A 19258-nucleotide genomic window follows, 5' to 3' on the forward strand; every position below is an offset into this window, starting at 1 on the left:
TCATAAGCGAGTTTCACTGGAGATCATGCTGACGTCTGTGTTGTGTTTATGGGTCTGTATGAGGCATGTGAGTGTGCGAAACACAGGTTTAGTGAAGGGAAAAGGGGCTCCTTGGGGGCGTTGAGTAATACGTGCTGAATTTGATTAAAGTAACAGCGGGACGACTGCGATCAGAACACAACACCGGCTCACGCTCCTCTACTGCTCTGTTTTTAGAATGAAAGAAAAGTCTGTCCTTGTTTCACATTTACATTTGAAAGATGAGGAGTAACATTTATAGTGCTGAAACACAAGAGAACTGACTCTTGTAACTACAGCAACCCCCAGCAACTACATATCAATGCCCTAGTAACTCCATAACAACCCTTAGAAACGCCTCGGTTACGACTGTAACCTCGGTTCCCTGAAGAGGGAACGAGCGTTGCGTCGAGTTTGACGCTATGGGAACGCTTTGCGTGATGACGTCTTGAAGCACATGTAAAATCAGTCCAATGGTGTGGCGGAACGTCAGAGGCGGGTGACGTCACGTACCAGGAAGCTATAAAAGCCGGCCCGAAACAGAAAACGAAAGCTTCGTAAAGTCTGAAGTCGTGTTGACAGGCATGAAGGAGATATGGCAAGGTGACGCAACGCTCGTTCCCTCTTCAGGGAACCGAGGTTACAGTCGTAACCGAGGCGTTCCCTTTCAAGGGAACTCGCGTTGCGTCGAGTTTGACGCTATGGGAACGTCTATACCAACGCCTCCATAGCTACAAATGTCTGTCCTGTGTGAAATCTGGTGAGCAGCACTAGGAAGACAAAACATGAGACCCTGGAGCAGAGTCTAGATCCAGAGAGTAGAACCTGACGAAAGTGTGCGGTGAGGACCAGCCTGCCGCATCACAAACGTCCTGTAACGAAACTCCTGATATAAGGGCCTTAGAGGCCGCCATACTCCTCGTAGAGTGCGACCGGACAGCCTACAGGAGAAGGCTGTCCAGCCGCCTCATAAGCAAGTGAGATAGTCTCAACCACCCACTGCTCATCCTTTGCTTAGACACTGGACCTCCCTTGTTAGGGGAGCAAATGTCACTTTTACGCCACAGGGCAGCTCTGTGGAAATACGCATCTAACGCCCGAACAGGGCAAAGCAAATAAATCGCCTCCTGGTCCGATTTCGAAAGGGAGGAGGACCTCCAAGTGCCACGAGGGAAACGAGATACCAAAGGGGTCTTTCCCCACAGACATTCCACCCAAAGGACTGTGGTAAGCACCTACGGCCGCCACATAAACCTTTAAAGTGGACGGGGTCAGACCTGCAGTGAACCGGTCCTGCAGGAACTCCAGAACTGTACCAATTGGGCAGTTGACTGGATCCAACCGACGGTCACTACACAAAGAGGTGAATACTCTCCAGTTCAGGGCATAAAGTTTCCTCGTGGAGGGAGCTCTGGACTGTAGAATGGTCTCAACAACCTCAGTTGAGAGACCTCAGAGGCCAAGCCCACAGGTTCCACAGTTCTGGTCGGGGGTGAAAAATCGAGCCCCCTGCTTGGGACAGAAGGTCCCTCCTGACGGGTAGCTCCAGAGGAGGCCCGTCGAGGAGGGACACAAGATCGGGAAACCATACTCTGCCCGGCCAGCGCGGGGCTATAAGAAGCAGGCAAACCCGGTCCCTGCGAACTCTTTCCAGAACTCCCGGGAGCAGAGCAACTGGGGGAAAGGCGTACAGACCTAGCCTCGGCCACGTCTGTACCATAGCATCCAGTCCCAGAGGAGCTGGATGCGTGAGGGAGAACCAAAGTGGACAGTGAGACGTCTCTCGAGACGCAAACAGATCCACTTATAATTTCCATATCAGCTCCACCACCTCGGGGGTGGAGCCACCATTCCCCGGGCCTCGGCCCCTGTCTTGACAGAGTGTCTGCTCCTATATTCTGGACCCCGGGGATGTAGGCTGCCTTGAGTGACAGCAACTTCCCCTGGGACCACAAGAGGATATGGCGTGCCAGCGCAAACCCCCTTGATATAGGCGACTACCGACGTGTTGTCAGTATGTACTACACATGGTGTCCCCTGAGACCTGTGATAAAGCTCCTCAGAGCCCGGAAGACAGCTAACATCTCTAGGCTATAGAATGCCAGGAACGATGATGGTCTTCCCACAGACCTTGAGATGAGCGACCCTCAGGATCGCTCCCCAACCCGTGAGGGAAGCATCCGTCGTTAGCAGTTTGCGACGACAAGGAGCTCCCAGCACTGGGCCCTGGGACAGGAACCAAGGTTTCTTCCACATAACCAAGGCACGTAGGCATCACCGCGTGACCTTGATTGTGCGAAATGGGTTGCCCCTCGGGGAAAAACCCTCTGGTCCTGAGCCACCACTGCAGGGGCCTCATGTGCAGCAGTCCAAAAGGTATCCCGTTGGAAGCTGCTGCCATGAGACCCAACAGTCTCTGGAACTGTTTGACAGTGAGTAGCTGGCCTAGCTTTACACTTCTCACAGCTGCCAGGATCGAAGCGTGGCGATGACAGGCGCGCCTGCATCGACACTGAATCCCAAACCACGCCTAAAAAAGTGGTCCTCAAAAATAGAGAAGCACACTCTTCTTGGCGTTCAGCCGTAACCCCAACTCTTTCATATGGGCGAGAACAACGTCTCGATGTTGAACCGCCATCTAATGCGACTGAGCTAAAATCAACCAATCGTCGATGTAGTTCGTGATGCGAATACCCCGGAGGCGCAGAGGCGCCAGAGCTGCATCCACGCATTTGGTGAAAGTGCGGGGTGATAAAGCCAGGCCGAATGGAAGAACTCGATATTGGTATGCTTTGCCCCCGAAAGCAAACCTCAGGAACTTCCAATGACACGGACGGATGGAAATATGCGTCCTTGAGGTCTATCGTGACAAACCAGTCCTCGGACTAATCTGTGGCACGATTGTCTCAATGTTAACATTTTGAACTTGAGCTGCATGACAACTCGAAGACCTAAAATGGGACGCAATCCCCCGTCCTACTTTGGAACTATGAAGTACCGGCTGTAAAACCCGGTTTCCCTGTTGGAGGGAGGTACATATTCTATGGCCCCTTTCTCTAACAGAGTGTTTACTTCCTGTTCCATAACCAGAACCTGCTCGGGGCCCACCATTGTGGGCAGGACCCCCATAAACCGCGGTGGGCGTTACCAGAATTGTATCTAATACCCTTTTTCCACGGTCTGCAGGACCCAACGAGAAACATTTGACAGTAGCTTCCACGCTGTCAAAGATTCTACTAGAGGTACCAGTCTCTCGAGACTGGTTTCTGGATTTTGTTGCTGTTGAGTAGTCGGTTCGTCGCCCTGTAACGGCGCACCGGCAGGGAACGACCAAACAGACTGCTCTAGCACCCTCCTCAGAGGGGGCGGGCATCCCGAGGCCACTACGTTTCCGGGTGGACCTTGAGATATGTGCTCGCCGGAGACCGCTGCGCCCTGTAACACCGGAGGCGGCAGGGTTGGCAGAACGGTCCCCTGAGGGCACCGAAGAGAGACGGCACCGTATTTTTCTCCTGCTGTTGAGCAGTCGGTTCGTCGCCCTGTAACGGCGCACCGGCAGGGAACGACCAAACAGACTGCTCTAGCACCCTCCTCAGAGGGGGCGGGCATCCCGAGGCCACTACGTTTCCGGGTGGACCTTGAGATATGTGCTCGCCGGAGACCGCTGCGCCCTGTAACGCCGGAGGCGGCAGGGTTGGCAGAACGGTCCCCTGAGGGCACCGAAGAGAGACGGGCACCGTGAAAAGAGGTGTTAACCGCTCTGCTTCGGGGGGACTACCCTCATTTGTCCTGAGCCCTCAGACATCAGGACTTTTTCCCAGCAGCCTTCTTGGCGGTAATAACGGTCCGCAGATCCGTTTTACCCCTCGAAGACTGCTGGGTTTGAGAGCGCCCTCCGTGTCCCCGAGATTTTTGTGGGGGAGCACGGGAGGAAACGCTCTGTTTCTGAGTGGCGCGGTGCTCAGCACTCTTTTTAGAGGAGTGAGGCTGCTCCCGCTCAGCAGCCTCATAGAAAGAACGGCGGGGGAGAAGTTTCTGAAGTGCAGCTGCCTGTTTTGAAGCTTCTTGTGACTTCGCTACAGCACTATTAACTGCGTCTCCAAATAACCCTTGCGTGGATACTGGTGCATCTAAAAGAACATGTTTTTCTTTGTCCTTTATGTTACTTAAGTTGAGCCACAGATGCCTCTCAGTGGCCACCAGGGCTGCCATAGAGCGGCCGATGGATTTAGCCGTCTCCTTGGTGGCCCTGAGAGACAAATCCGTGGCTCTACGCAGTTCAGACACCGTATCAGCACTAATACCCCCGCCCTCCTCAAAATCACCCAATAACTCAGCCTGGTAAGCCTGCATTATGGACATTGTATGTAAACACGCTGCAGCTTGACCGGCGGCGGCATAAGCTTTATGAACCAGGGAAGAAGTAACTTTTACTGGCTTGGATGGAAGTGCAGGAGCCTTCAGAGAAGATGCCGTTGCTGGAGAGAGATAGCTCGCGAGCGTCTCTTCCACCTTCGGCATCTCCCCATAACCATGCTCTTTATAATTGTGAATGGATGAATAGTGTGATGTTTGTGCAGTATACACTCGATATGACACTGGTTTCGCCCACGATCTCGACACCTCGGTGTGGAGATCGGGGAAAAATGGCAGGCTCCTGCGCTGGGGCTGCGCACGAGATGGCAGGAAGCGTTCGTCGAGCTTACTTTTCGAACGAACGTCCTGCCTATCTTCTGGCCACTCAATAGACAGTCTGTCAACAGCTCTAGTAATGACATCGAGCAGTTCCTCAAACGCATGAGACTGAGGTGGCGAATCCTCAGACTCAGCTACAATACTCACAACATCCAACTCCTCAGAGCTGGATAGTTGCAGTACTGGTACCTCTATCGGGGGGGAAGAAACCGCAGCGCGTGCTTCCACACCCTGATAAGAGGCACTGGATCTATCAGACGGATGCTGAGATAAGGCAGAGCCCGTCTCAACATCCACTGATAAATCCATCTGTGAAGCCCAGGTCTGAGATCGACGCCGTGCCTCGGCAGCGGCGGGACCCGAGCCCTGGGGAGCGTGGTCGGGATTGAACCGAGCCAAGCGGGATCGGAGCGTACGCAATGGAAGCGCACAGCAATGCATACAGTCACCACCCTCGAGTGCTGACTGGGCATGCTCCTCTCCCAAACAAACAACACAAAGAGTGTGTGTGTCACCTCCCGTTAAATAACGCGGGCAGGGATGGACACACACTCTAAACTGCTGCTCGCTCGCCATACTGAATATATATATATATGATATAGACAGACAACACCAAATATACAGACAGATTTCACACAGAGCGCAACTGAAGACTCAGAAAGCTTTCGTTTTCTGTTTCGGGCCGGCTTTTATAGCTTCCTGGTACGTGACGTCACCCGCCTCTGACGTTCCGCCACACCATTGGACTGATTTTACATGTGCTTCAAGACGTCATCACGCAAAGCGTTCCCATAGCGTCAAACTCGACGCAACGCGAGTTCCCTTGAAAGGGAACCATAATTACATATCACAGAATCTGCATTACAACCACATAACAATGCTCTAATAACTGCTTAGCAGCACCTAACAACCACACAGCAACACTCTAGAAACTGCATAGCAAATGTTAGAAAACATTTATAAATGTCATAGCAATTGCATAGTATTCACATAGCAATGCACTTGTAACTGCATAGCAGAAATTGTTGTAAACCATTAGGGGTGTAACAATATATCGTGTCACAATATATCGCAATACAAAAATATGTATTGTTGATAGTAACAATATGTATTGTGCATAGTTCACACAAAAAAAAAATATTATATTATATAAAATTATAAATTTTAGTGTCAGTACTACATTAAACTGCTATATATAATGTTGAATATAATGTATAATAATGCAATGTGGGGATATTTGTGGGTCCAAATGTCTTATGTTACCAGTAAAAAGTGGCCTACATTATTTTAAATATATCTAGTCAGTGACAGAGTGCAAGCATTTGTTTAAAATAATTCTGTATTTTCAGCTTCAGAATCATGAATATTTTTTATTCTGGCGTCACCATTGTCCTGTGCTTTGGGATATCAGCACCAAGTCCAAGCCTATTCATTTCCACACCCAATGTAATACCAAATTTAGCATTTTAATCAACAGTATATTTTTTGTAAACCTTTTACTATATGTCTTGGAGTATCGCAATAATATCGTATCGTGAGTTCAGAATCGTGATATGTATCGAATCGTGACATTAGTGCAGTGGTCGGGAACCTATGGCTCGCGAGCCACACCTGGCTCTTTGGCAAAAATACTAGGCAAACATCATGTGGCTCGCAAGGTCTCTCACCCTTTACCAACAAACGATAACAATTTTTTTTAAGACACATCAACAGAGATCGGCTCCCTGCAGAAAAAGCAGCCAATTACAATTCCCTTGATGTACAGCCTACCGAAGTTAATGAAAAGTTTATGATAATAATGATAATATTCAAGTTGTACCGGCAAAAGTGCGTGTGCTGTTCGCGAGTGTCACGAGTCACCGCTCAACTAACCGCTTATGTTTCTGTGGTAACCTACAGCTCCTGCACTGGGATTCAAGCAGCTTGTTTAAGTGGCGAAAACCATTTTTAGAACAGCAGCGAAAATGCAAAAGTAGGCTATATAAACTTTAATATATCCTTTTGAAACGGGTGCTTTGCTGTGCAAAGAGACATTTCGAAACATTTCACCTACTTTCACTTTTGCCGCAGAGACCCTTTTGTCCTATAAATGTGTCGTATTTTCGATAATCCGCGCAGATTTAAGTTGACCATTCTGTTTGAAGTTATTAATAACAAAACATGAATGAATGAGCAAGAAAAGAGCAGGATGTGCATTATATTGAAAATAAATATTAAAAGCGCGATAAGTTGCGAAAGAGAACTGAATTACACTGACAGGATGCTGTGCACGCGCTCCGAGCGCAACACGGACAAGCATAGTAGCTTTTGTCTTCGGTTGCGCGCCTAAACAGCCAAATAAACACAGAAATATATCAAAATGCCAAGTCGAGTAGGCTATTCACGTAAACACAGTAGATGTAAGTACTGTGTGCATTCTCTCTCTCTCTCTCTCTCTCTCTCTCTCTCTCTCTACAGTATATATACTGTGGCTCTTTTGGAAAAATGCATTAACCAAAAATGAAAAAATAGCTCTTTGGTCAAAAAAGGTTCCCGACCCCTGCATTAGTTTATCGCTACACCCCTATAAACCATATATAAATGCCCTAGTAACTGCAGAGCAACACCTACCAACCACACATCAATGCCCAGAATGCCTTAGGAGATGCATAGAAACACCCTGGCAACCACCCACAACATCCTAGAATTACAACAGTGCATTTTACACAAGCAAACACAAATCACATGTTCTTCAGAAAATGTAAAAGTCTAGTTATTGAATTCATTCCTTCTGATGGCTTGTTTGGATCATTTAACTTTACTTTGATAGTGATCTTTATTTGCTCGTTGACTGTGTGGGTGTGTCACATCTCTTATGCAAGTTCACATCAACAGAGACAGGAGTGAGGTCATCACTACGAGACAATGGACGACACACACACACACACACACACACACACACACACACACGATGAACACCCTCTCTGTCTATACACAAAGGCTATTGCTGAATTCCGTACCGCATACTAACATACTAATCTTACTGTTTTTGCCATAGAAAGATGTAGGAAAAATAGTAAGAGTAGTATGCTATAGTATGCAGTTCCGATTTCAGCATATTGCTCTTGCACCTAGTCACTCCACCTAAATGTGAGATTAAATGAGGGATGGATATTCCTCAGGGCATGTGAGTAAGCATATGTGTGTGTGAGTGCTAGCACCTGATGTTGTAAGAGAACTGATTGTTGTGAAACTAAGGATCAAATTCCAGAGCAGAAGAATAAGAAGGAATGACATATCTTATTCTAATTTATAGGGCATGTGTGTCTGTGGGTTGTATATTTTGAATTAAAGATGAGATACACTAATAACTATAATTTAGTGCCGTCAACTGATTAAAAAGGAAACACAGATTGCAACCGGATAATTTAGAACAGGATTTTTCTAGATGGTGAAAAGTGGGCGGTACGGAAGTAGGAGTTTGATGCCCATTGGCTGAGGTGACATCAACTGCAAAATAAAGCTGTTTCAGAGCAAATGACTACGCATTAATGATTACAAAAGGCAAACCTCTGTCTCTGGAATAGGGCGCACTGATAAATCACACACAAAAAGACAAGGAAAGAAATAGAACAGTAAAACATTATGATATAAACCCTTTCTAATTTATCCGGTTGCAATCAGTGTTTCACGGCGGATAGCTATGAGAAACTAATCATCCTCTACACAAAAGAGCGTGATGACATGAATGGAGATAGCATGACCCATATGACAAAAGGGAATATTGCCGTAACACACACAATGATTTTTATACTATACAAACTGTATATTCTATCCCTTTATACTAGCACTACCTCTAAACCCCTCATGGGGACCAAAACATTTTCCCACAAGGACAAGGATTTTGGATATTGTCATCTTTGTGGGGACATTTTGTCCGTATACCTGAACCTCTCTCTCTCTCACACACACACACACACACACACAAGATTGGCGCTTCAGTGTGCTGATCCTCCTGAGAGATTCACCCTTCACTGACACATAATGGACTCCCCCCCGAAGATGGACCACTCCAAACGCTCTCAGTTTTTTCTGTGTGGTTATTTTCTGCCTTCAATAAAATCACAGTGTTTGGTGATTCTCTCTAAAATGACGCCCTGCAGCGGGGTTAGAGCTCATTTTTATCCTGAGCTCCAAAGATCCAGATCTTACATCAACCATTATTTTACTGCTCAGAGGTTGCTATTTCATTGCTCATGAGACTAAATTCAACACAAAACAGCATTTTACTATCCTTGCAGACTTTGGTATCTTTGCAAATCTGAGCACAGTTTGAGACATTGTTGAGATGTCTTTTGAAACTTTAGAGAAAACACATGAAGACACCATACAACTCTACTAAGAAGATAATCTGCATTTAGCATAAAAAGAAACAAAACATTCATTACTTAAATGTATGAATTTGTCGTTGGTATGTTTTTGACAAATGACCCCGTCCTCGTAAGCAGGTTTTGTTTAATTTATATGGTTATAGAAAAGTAAACACATAGAGACACTCTGCTCAAAGTAGTTAGATGTAAACTATCTCTCTATAATCATCTAGACCTCTGCATATCACTGTAATTAACTCTTACTGTAGCTCTAATTAAAAGGTGCTTTGAGGGCTTCACTTTATTGTGGGTTTCTGGTGGTGTTCTTTCAGGTGTGAGTTTAACGGACACCGTGTAAATCACAGCTACCTGTCCTGCTAATTGCTACTTATGCAATATGTGCAATTTATTTCTACATCACTTTGGTAGGAAAGTGCCTTAAATAAGGACATAAATGAAAATGTAAAGTGGTTAATCTCTCTCTTTCTTTGGTAGCCTAGATTGGTGAATCTCATGAAAACAACAGACCACATTATTTTCATGACAATTAAGTACATTCTCATTGCTCTAATGCATCCAGATTTTTACTTTTGCATTTTTTTAAATTCCCATTTTTTTTCTTAATGGTGGTTCACAACTGTAATAAATAAAAAAAAATTTTTTTATTTAAATCAGCATTAAAACCGTAAAATGAATATAATTTGTTTAATTTGTATAATTAATTACAATACAATTACAATAAAATAATAAGTATTAGTTTTAGCAGTAAAACATAATTTAATATCATTAATTATATATTATGAAATGTAATTTATTTTATAGTATGAAAAAAACTGGGGTTAATTGGCAGAAAAAAATAATAATAAAATAGGCTTATATAATTAGCTTAATTTCTTTGTGCTAAATCTATTTATTTTTCTTATTTTTTTTGGAAAGTCAAATAGATAATACAGTGCCTCATATACCCGAATCATTCATAGATGGTTGGATAAAAGTAAAAAATAAAATAAAAAAATGTTACTACTCACACTTGACATTTCTCAGTCAATCAATATTTTCTGTCAGTTTTTTCATCTTTGTATCACTCTGAATATTCTGCCAGTTGTTCTGACTCTTTATGTCTCTATTTTATTTCCACCAACCTTGTTTCTTTGTTCTTTTTCAGCCTCCCTCTTTTTCTCTTTTTCTCTCTCTCTCTCTCTCTCTCTCTCTCTCTCTCTCTCTCTAACAGGATTTGGTTGTTTCCGACTCCCCCTGCACGTGTCTTAAGAGCTTTTTGACATGATTATATAACATACCAACCCACCTCTTAGTGATGCCGTTATATTTTTTATATAAGACATCCAGAGGATGAACATTCATTGTGCCCATTCCTGTAGCATCAAATAAAAACCTATTTTCCTCTTCATGGGTCCGTTGCCTAATTTAAAGAAGATGGGTCAGTTCTGCAACTAAAAATAAGCCTCTCCACTAGCGAGAGTGAAACTCTGGCTTGTAATTTTAGCTGCGTTTTGGGGAATCCGAGCTGTTATTTAGGGCTGATGTAAGTTCTCTGGGCGCTGCTGCTGTCTGCTAGAAGATGAGTTACACGTTTTAGTTCAGTCGCTGAGGACGAAAGTGTGTTTTCCAGTCCTGCCAGCGAGAGCTCGATGAACGTATAAAGACAGAAACACTCCTATTTCTGCAGGATAGGATCAGTGTTATTGTTTACTATTGTTAAAAAATTATGTATGGTTAAAAATAGCTTTTGTTAACTAAAAGAAAGCAGAAATAAAATAAAATAAATAAGTAAAATAAAATATTAATATTCTCGAAAGATTATATTTTTAAATATACTTCATTGGAAACTAACTGAAATAAAAGAATGAAGTATTAGGTTAAAGCTAAATGGAAATATAATTAAAAAACAAATAAAACTGACCAAAGCACACACACACACAAAATAAATAAATAACTAAATAAAATAAATAAATAAATAACTAAATGAAAACTGAAAATATAAAAATAAAAGCTAATACATTTATTGAAAAAATAATAAATATTAACATTTTATATAAATATTACTAAAATAACACATGGATGGTATTGTTTCTTTTTCCATATAATGGTGATCCCAGAGAACATAAATAAAGTGGAAAAACTGTGCTTAATCACATTGCAAAAACTGTAAATGGTCCTAAAAACAGGATTCATTTTCTGTAAGCAAAAAAAAAAAATTTGATCTTTTTTTTTTGGTCCAGAAGAAAGAAACTATGTTGTTTCTTTGCAATCTGTCAAAAGAAACAGGATGCTTTAGCTAAACCTACCATACTGATTGAATACAAGAATTAACTGATTATTTGTAGATGAAAACGTATTTGACGCATGGAGAACAAAGTGAGACGTCTCTCTTTTGCAAACAAACAGAAACTGATATGAATAAACTGAATCCCTCAGTTTAGAGATCTGAGTCATCTGCCATCACCAGGGGAATACCTTCAGGAAGACACACACTCGAAAAACTCAGATGCATTAAAAAGATTTAAAGACTGTGCCAGGAAAACTTTGGAAGAAGCACTAACTATCAACCCAGCAAATACTAATTTCCAAACACCAGAAATGTCCTTATTGCCTGAAAGTTGCAAAAAACTAATCCATCAGTTTGGAGCGTGTTATTTAGTTAATTTCTGGTCATTTTTGTGTGCATCAGATGGATAGTGAAAGCTATTTTTTTTAAAGGAACCTGCAAAAGGTCAGATTTCCCTGTAGATTAAACAGTAAATGTAAATAATGTGAACGAGTGTAAATGTTGAGCAGCAGCAGCACAGAACTCATAAAGCAGCCAAAAATTTCAATTTTTTTAGGATGAATGAGACTTTGGAGCAACAAAAACAAGTATGTGGGAGATCAGCCCAAAAAGTGCAGTGCTATTGAACTAAAGAAATTAAGGGTGCTTTCACACTGGCATTTTAGTTGGAAACAGGACACAGTTCGAATGAAAAATTGGTAATGTGAAAGCTGTCATAAAGACCAGGGAGGGTTGAACCCGAGACTACCTGTAGGAGGTGATCTGAGTTCAGTTGCACTTGAACTGTGGCGTGATTCGCGTGAATGTGAAGGCTCGGACTCGGGTGCGTACTTGTTCAGGAAGTAAAGCAACCTAGGAAAACATTTTAGCCAATGACGGTGTAATTAGGTCAACAAAACACATGTAAGGAATGACAATGGTGATGATTTACCTTGGATACGAGCGAGAGTGAGAGTGCAATTTCATCGTGCAGAGTGAGTGCAATCAGAGTGGAAAAAATGAATGGCTTTTTAAATACATCAGCTCGATTTCGCTCCCCTTAATCTGCACGTTTACCCCCCACGGCGCCACCATTTGGTTTTCGCGAGCGACAACAGTGTAACCAGTTCTAACGCAAAGGCAGAAGTTCGAGTAAAGCATGCAAAATGTTCTGTCGTTGCTGTACAGACGAGCACAGAAAACCAATGTGGACCAAAAAAATTTGTTGGACCAAAAAATGTCACAGCTGTCTTATAAAGACCTCAGGGAACTGTGTCAACTTGTGTAAAAGTTAAACATGACGGTCCATGCAAGTCGATGAGATTAATCAATGTAACTCCATAACAACTACATAAATGTATCCACTAACCATTCAGAAACGTCCAGGTGCTTCTAAAAGTTGCAACCTCTTCCTGAGTCTCTCTGCACTCGCTTCTGGTTATTTCTGGATGATTTTACTCACACCCAAAAAGGGGCAAATTTGACAAGCTATAATAAATGATCTGGGGGGTATTTTGAGCTGACATTTCACAGACACATTCTGGGGACACCATAGATTTATATTACATCTTGTGAAAAGGGTCATAATATGTCACCTTTAAATAAAAACATTTATTGTGGGTGTTCAAAAACAACACAAAGCTATCATATGGCTTTAGAAGACTTAGTGGCTTATTGGAATATAGCACATAAGTCATATGAACGACTGTTATATTTTTATCACAATCATTTTTGTGCTTTTGGGGGTTGATAAAATGGTCAAGATCTAGAAAAGAGCAACATGAATATCCTTTATAATGGTGATATAATGTAGATGGGTTTGGAACAACATGAGGGTTAGTAAATGATGACTGACTTTTCATTTGTGGTGAACTATCACTCTATATACACTCAAAATCAATGAAATACGGACACAAGAAACAGCCTGAAGCACATCTGGGGTGTTTCAGGCCCTGAAAACGCTGCATCTAGAGAAAACAACCAGATTTTAATGACACTTTGAGCGAGCGTGACATCGGTGCTTACAGCAGATCCCTGTGACGGAGGATTCTGGGGTCAACGAATCAGATCATGTTGTGTGTGAATGCGTGAATGTCTCTGCGCTGGTGTGTGTGTAGTGTGGATGGACCATGAGAAATTTCATTGTCGTGTCTGACTGGAGGGATCAGATCGAAGTGACATTGTAATGAGAGACTCGCTATACACACATAAACATCAACAGCATCAGAAATAGTGTCATAACACTGCATGTACTTTACAACAGGGGGGAGAAGAAACGCTCTCTTCCAGCGAGGATAGACTGTTCTCTCGTTCTGCATACTAACGCTATCTATCTATCTATCTGACACACACACACACATAATTTGTCCAGAAACACCACACATCACAGATGTTATTTCTTAGAAAATGCATTGCAAGAGTGTCGTCTAGTTGTACATATTTAACAAATCTCAATTCTCAAGGCGCAGACTGAGTTTTCTTCAACAGCATGTGTTATTATTCAAGTCGCCGCAACACACTTCAACACCAGGGCTCGACAGTAAGGTTAACAGATTGTCAATGGACCGATCGGGCCAGTGCCACACGTTTTTTCATTTACACATTTTTTTTAAGTCCTGCCAATTTCTATCCATCTATCCACCCACCCATCATTATTTATTTAGCAAAAATCTAAACCACTAGCCTAACCAGGACATTAGAAACATCCTTAGTGTTGAGCACTGATCAGATGAAGCCTAAAAGAGTAAACTGACCATAGAAGAGGACAGTTTGTGTCAATGCCCATTAAAGCGCACCTTGTGGAAACATTATCTGCATTCATGTACTTCAGTATGTTTGTGGTCTTACTGATCTTAGATCCTTTCTTAACTGCTGGTTAGTCTCTGCTCTTACCTGGTCCAGTAGCTGGTTGTAGAGCTCATGGCAGTTATCAAAGATGTATTTGTAGGTGGAGTCCAGACAGGCCTTCACACAGTCTTTAACTACCATACTGGCTCTGGGAGGACTCTGCAGCTCCTGCACCTAGAATACAAACACACACACAAACCTCAGCATTAGTCAAATACTAACACACACATGCTTAAAATGGTTCATCACAACTTATATAATCAGTAATCATGATGTATACAGTATGCCGTTTCTAAGGTATTCTGTGTAATAGTTTCTATGGCTTCCTGAAAAGTTTTCAGTGTTGCCATGTGAATGCTTTGGTTGATAGTGATGTGGTTGCTAAGGTGTTTTGTACTATTATGGTGTAAATTAGAATCCACACAGAATACTAGAATCTACAACCATTCAGGGTCCGGTTGCAAAAACAGAGAAACTGGTGTGTCCCAATTTGCAATTCGCAATCCAAATTCTATGTCGTTTCATAGTATAAATGGCACGAGTAGTGTTCACACTGAATTCCAAAATGAAAAAGTGCACTTTAAATACCCAGATGATGGATTATTTAACCAAAAAAAAAAAAAAAAAAAAAAAAAAAAAAAAAAAAACGAGGTATGGAATGTTGAACACTTTTTTTTTTTTTTTAACACTTCATGCACTCAACCATCGCAGCTTTCATTACATAGCGGAGGGGAGGGGCTATCAGTCTCTAATGTTGAAAGATAAACAACCTTATAGTTCATTAACTACACGATTGATGAGTACATAGTATTTTTATTTTTTTGTTCCCCATCACATACGTCTGATCACTTAGTAAATACCAGTACAGCTCTACTCAACAACAAACAAGATTTGAGGAATCATTCATGTAAGGACGACAAATGCTTCAGAACGAGCTAAAAGTCTCATACTTTTTGCCATTAATTAGAGAAGACAAACACACACACATTTTTCTCTCTATTTCTCTGCTTTTCTATTATATTTTGGACGTATTTCTTTCCTTTTACAGGAGCTGAAGAAGATACTGAAAACACTCCCTCAGAATATGTAAATGAATAACATCAGAATATACATTAGAATGCACTACTTTTGCCTTATGTAACTGACTAATGTGTCCACTCATCTGCCTGTACCGTGTTGGTGTTTCTGAATGCGGATGCTAAGGGGAGAAATAAACATCACCCCGGCATGGGCACTCTTCCATTACCCATAATGCATTGTGACAGCTGGAGTTTTCATTCTCTGCCTAGCGGTGTTCTCTCGGTGGGCGGGGCTTCCTCTGCCTCTTTAGCCGCGCTTCACTGATTTGCCTGCTCAGACCACTCTAGCTGTCAGTCATTAAAATGACAAAGCGCTTTTTAACAGATGCAAGGCCTGGCTAAGGAACTGACAGCGCTAGGTGTGTATGTGTATGTGTGAGTGTGTGTGTGGATGTGACATCATCTCCTCATGCCTCAGTCTACTCTGTACGACTCATCCAAACACACTCCTTAATTCTCGCAGTTCACATGCAATCAAATCTGCATGTGGGTCAATGACAAACAAAGAAAATCAGGAGATGACAATTCTTATAAAAATACAAGCCAAGTAGTTAAATTATTTAAAGATATTTTTTATATAAATTGAGAAACTTTAAGATAAGAAACTTAAAATCCTGAAAATGGTTTTCTTGTCATATGAAAACGAAATGGCTTCCACCAAGTCAGTAACATAAATTATCAGTTAAAAATATGTAATTAATATAATAAAATATAACATATTAATACAAAAATAGAATTTATATTATTAAATAAATCTATTATATTAATATATATTTTATATTTATATATGTACAGTAGTACATATGAAAGCGCTTTATAAATGCCTCATTCATTCATTCATTAATATCTGTTCTAGTAAACAAGTTTAATAAAATAATATTTTCTTAAATATTAATAATACAAAAACAACTTCAGTACAGTCCTCGTTTTTAAGAATTGCATTTTTAATGTAGCTTTTAATACATTCATCGATCCAGACCAAAATAAAAATGAACATCATCATTGACCCACATACAGTTTTGAATAAAACATTATCTATCTACATCAAAGACCCAAAACATATCACACGCAAGTACACAAACGCTTCTAGCTACATAAGCTTGATTCATGTCATTGCATTCTGAAATGTGTCAGGATGATATTAATACTGCAACAAGGGCACAGTTTATGGGTTAATAATAAAACATGTGGTTTAATGGCACAGACATTTGAGGGAAACTTTAAATTTGTGTCTGTGTTTGCATATTTGCATTTGTATGTTTGTGGCCAATGTCTCAGCAAGGACTGAATTTGACAAAATGAAATAGCAAATGTGTGCACGTCTGTGTAAATGAACTATAATAGCCTGGGAGGAGAAAGGAAGGGAAAAAAAAAAAATCAATCCCTGTTTATTATTTGTATTGGATTTGATGTCTTTTTTACAACTCATATTGAACCGCAATTACAATAGTCAGTTATTAAAATACCTGCAAACGGCACAACAGAAAATCAAGCTCAGTGAACTAACAGCAGGGGTCAATCATGGCCGTGATCTCATTTAAAGTATGTCTACTAAATAAAATAGTCTGGTTTGTTCCCCTTAAGCAACCTAAAGCTCTGAGTAGTGTGATTTTACAAGCACTTTTGCTCTGAATACATTTCCAGAAACAGACCCAACAGCTAGAAATCAGTATATTCTTTATTACTTTTCAAAAAAGGCTGTATTGTCTCACTCAGAACTGAGCTATAAGTCAAAGACGTTTTTATTGCCACTAGACCCCCAGAACAAGTGGTTCTTGTTATTGTGCTCAAATAAATTTGACTCAAGTACATATTTCAAGAGCCAAAAGATTATTTTTTTTTATTTTTTTCGTGCAAACAAATGAGAAATCATAGAAACCCTGCAGCGCCGGTGAAAAATATTTCATTACAGACTGCAAAAGTGCAGCTTTATATTCGCAGCTGATGAAGCAGAACATGATGAAAACAATCAGAGACTATATTCACTTTATCTGTGCTTGCTGAAGTGAAACCCATCAGAACTCTCTCAATGCAGGACTCTTATCAGGAAAGCTGTGATTAGCAGCTCATTACACTCGAGACAATCAACACGAGATCTGTATCAGAACGGCTGTGAATGAATGAGTGAAATATAGCAGAAATTCACAATCGGACAAGTCAAGAACTTGTCAGGGCCATATTTCAGCCCCAAAATATATAAGAAAAAAGAAAATGAAACATATTTTATGGCTATTCAGAGATCTGTTTTCATTGTGGCATTATTTTTCATGACAATTAAGACAATTACACCCTAAATTACCATTACTGTAATTAAGGCTGGATGATTAATCGAAAAGTAATCGATATCGCAATTCATAACATCTAACCGGTTATTTAGTTTTCTTATGCTTGTTAATACTTTCCCCTTAAAAACATACTACTGCGTGTGTAGTCACGTGACTTCGCACCATCCAGTCAGCGGCATAGAACCAACATGGAAGAAAACGTCTCGGTTACGTATGTAACCCTCGTTCCCTGAGTAGGGAACGTCGGATGACGACGAATGGGGTTTCGCTTAGAAAGCCTGTCATCTTCGAGTATATAAAACGAGCCAATGGCAATGAAATGCCATGGGTCTGCGGAATTTGCATAGCGTATCTCCGCCCCACGCCGGGGGTATATAAGGAAGTACGCTGGCAACATGCAGATATGTCTTCGCTGAGGAGCCGAGACTGAACTCAGGCGTTCCCAGCGGTACAGCGGAAGTGGCAGGGAGACGTAACGTCTCCGTTCCCTACTCAGGGAACGAGGGTTACATACGTAATCGAGACGTTCCCTTTCGTGGTCACTCCGAGTTACGTCGGATGACGACGAATGGGGTCCCCAGTCTAATCACGCCACCTCGGCTGTCTTCCAGTGCCCTGCGTAAGTCTGAGCTCCCTGTCGTGAGACTAGCATGGACGAAGGAGTCCTACTTAACACAGGAATACCAAGGTACACTGGGAAGCATATCTCAGAGGAAATATGCAATTATGCCCAGCCCTAAGGGGGGGACTTGGAATACACATATGACCCAGAGGGGCTGCATATGGAGTATCACTGGGGTGTCCAGCCGCAGGTGGAATATTTCAACCCCAGGGGTGGCAAGGTGGCTTGCCGAGGGAAAGACACATGCTCAGAGAGGCTTACAGTGGAAATACACATGCGGGGGTCGCCCAGAGGGGGAACCATGCACATGGAGGCACCTAGTCAAGCGCGAAAGCTGCCGGTGGCATAACTCTGGCATTGACGTCGACAGTGCTGGAGGAGACTCAGGGCTTATTAGGCTCACCTGAGGAAAATATCGCACATATCCCGTCCGTGGAGAGGAATGGCGAGCAAGTGAAGACACCTGAGCAGAATCTAGTACCGGCTAGTTGAAGCGAGTACATGAGAAGAAACTGGCTCCACTCGGAGATTATAGAATCTCGCAAATGTGTTGGGTGTCGCCCAGCCTGCAGCTTTACAAATGTCTGTTAGCGAGGCGCCATGCGCTAAAGCCCAAGAGGGTGCCACACTCCGAGTGGAGTGGGCCGTCACACCAAGGGGGCATGGTCGACCTTGCTGCTGGTATGCCAAAGCAATGGCGTCCACTATCCAGTGGGACAACCTTTGCTTGGAGAGAGCCTTTCCCTTCAGCTTCCCACCATAACAGACAAAGAGCTGGTCTGAGGTCCTGAAACACCGCGTTCTGTCTACGTAAGCACGAAGGGCGCGTACTGGACAGAGCAGTGCCAAGGCTGGGTCTGCCTCCTCCTTCGTCAACCGAAAATGCCTGCAGGTCCCCTACCCTCTTGATGGAGGCCAATGCAACCAGGAGCGCTGTCTTAATTGACAGAAACTTAAGCTCCACTGATTGCAGAGGCTCAAAGGGAGCACTCTGCAGGGCAGTTAGAACCACTGAGAGGTCCCAAGAGGGTACGAGGGAAGGACGAGGAGGATTCAGTCTCCTCGCTCCCCTCAGGAACCTGATGATCAGGTCGTGC

The 19258-nt window shown here is 42.5% G+C and overlaps 1 protein-coding gene across 2 annotated transcripts in view; it reads right to left on the reverse strand.

Annotated features, from left to right (window-relative positions):
* Positions 1–19258, reverse strand: part of unc13c (unc-13 homolog C (C. elegans)) — a 262698-nt gene that overhangs the window by 151965 nt on the left and 91475 nt on the right. For both annotated transcript variants that reach the window (XM_084123554.1, XM_084123553.1), the window contains exon 16: positions 14221–14349. In XM_084123554.1, the coding sequence (XP_083979680.1) occupies positions 14221–14349 (129 nt within the window). The remainder of the gene's footprint in view (positions 1–14220; positions 14350–19258) is intronic.

This window comes from Abramis brama, assembly GCF_963993115.1.
Source record: "Abramis brama genome assembly, chromosome: 9".
In the NCBI taxonomy this organism is placed as follows: domain Eukaryota; kingdom Metazoa; phylum Chordata; class Actinopteri; order Cypriniformes; family Leuciscidae; genus Abramis; species Abramis brama.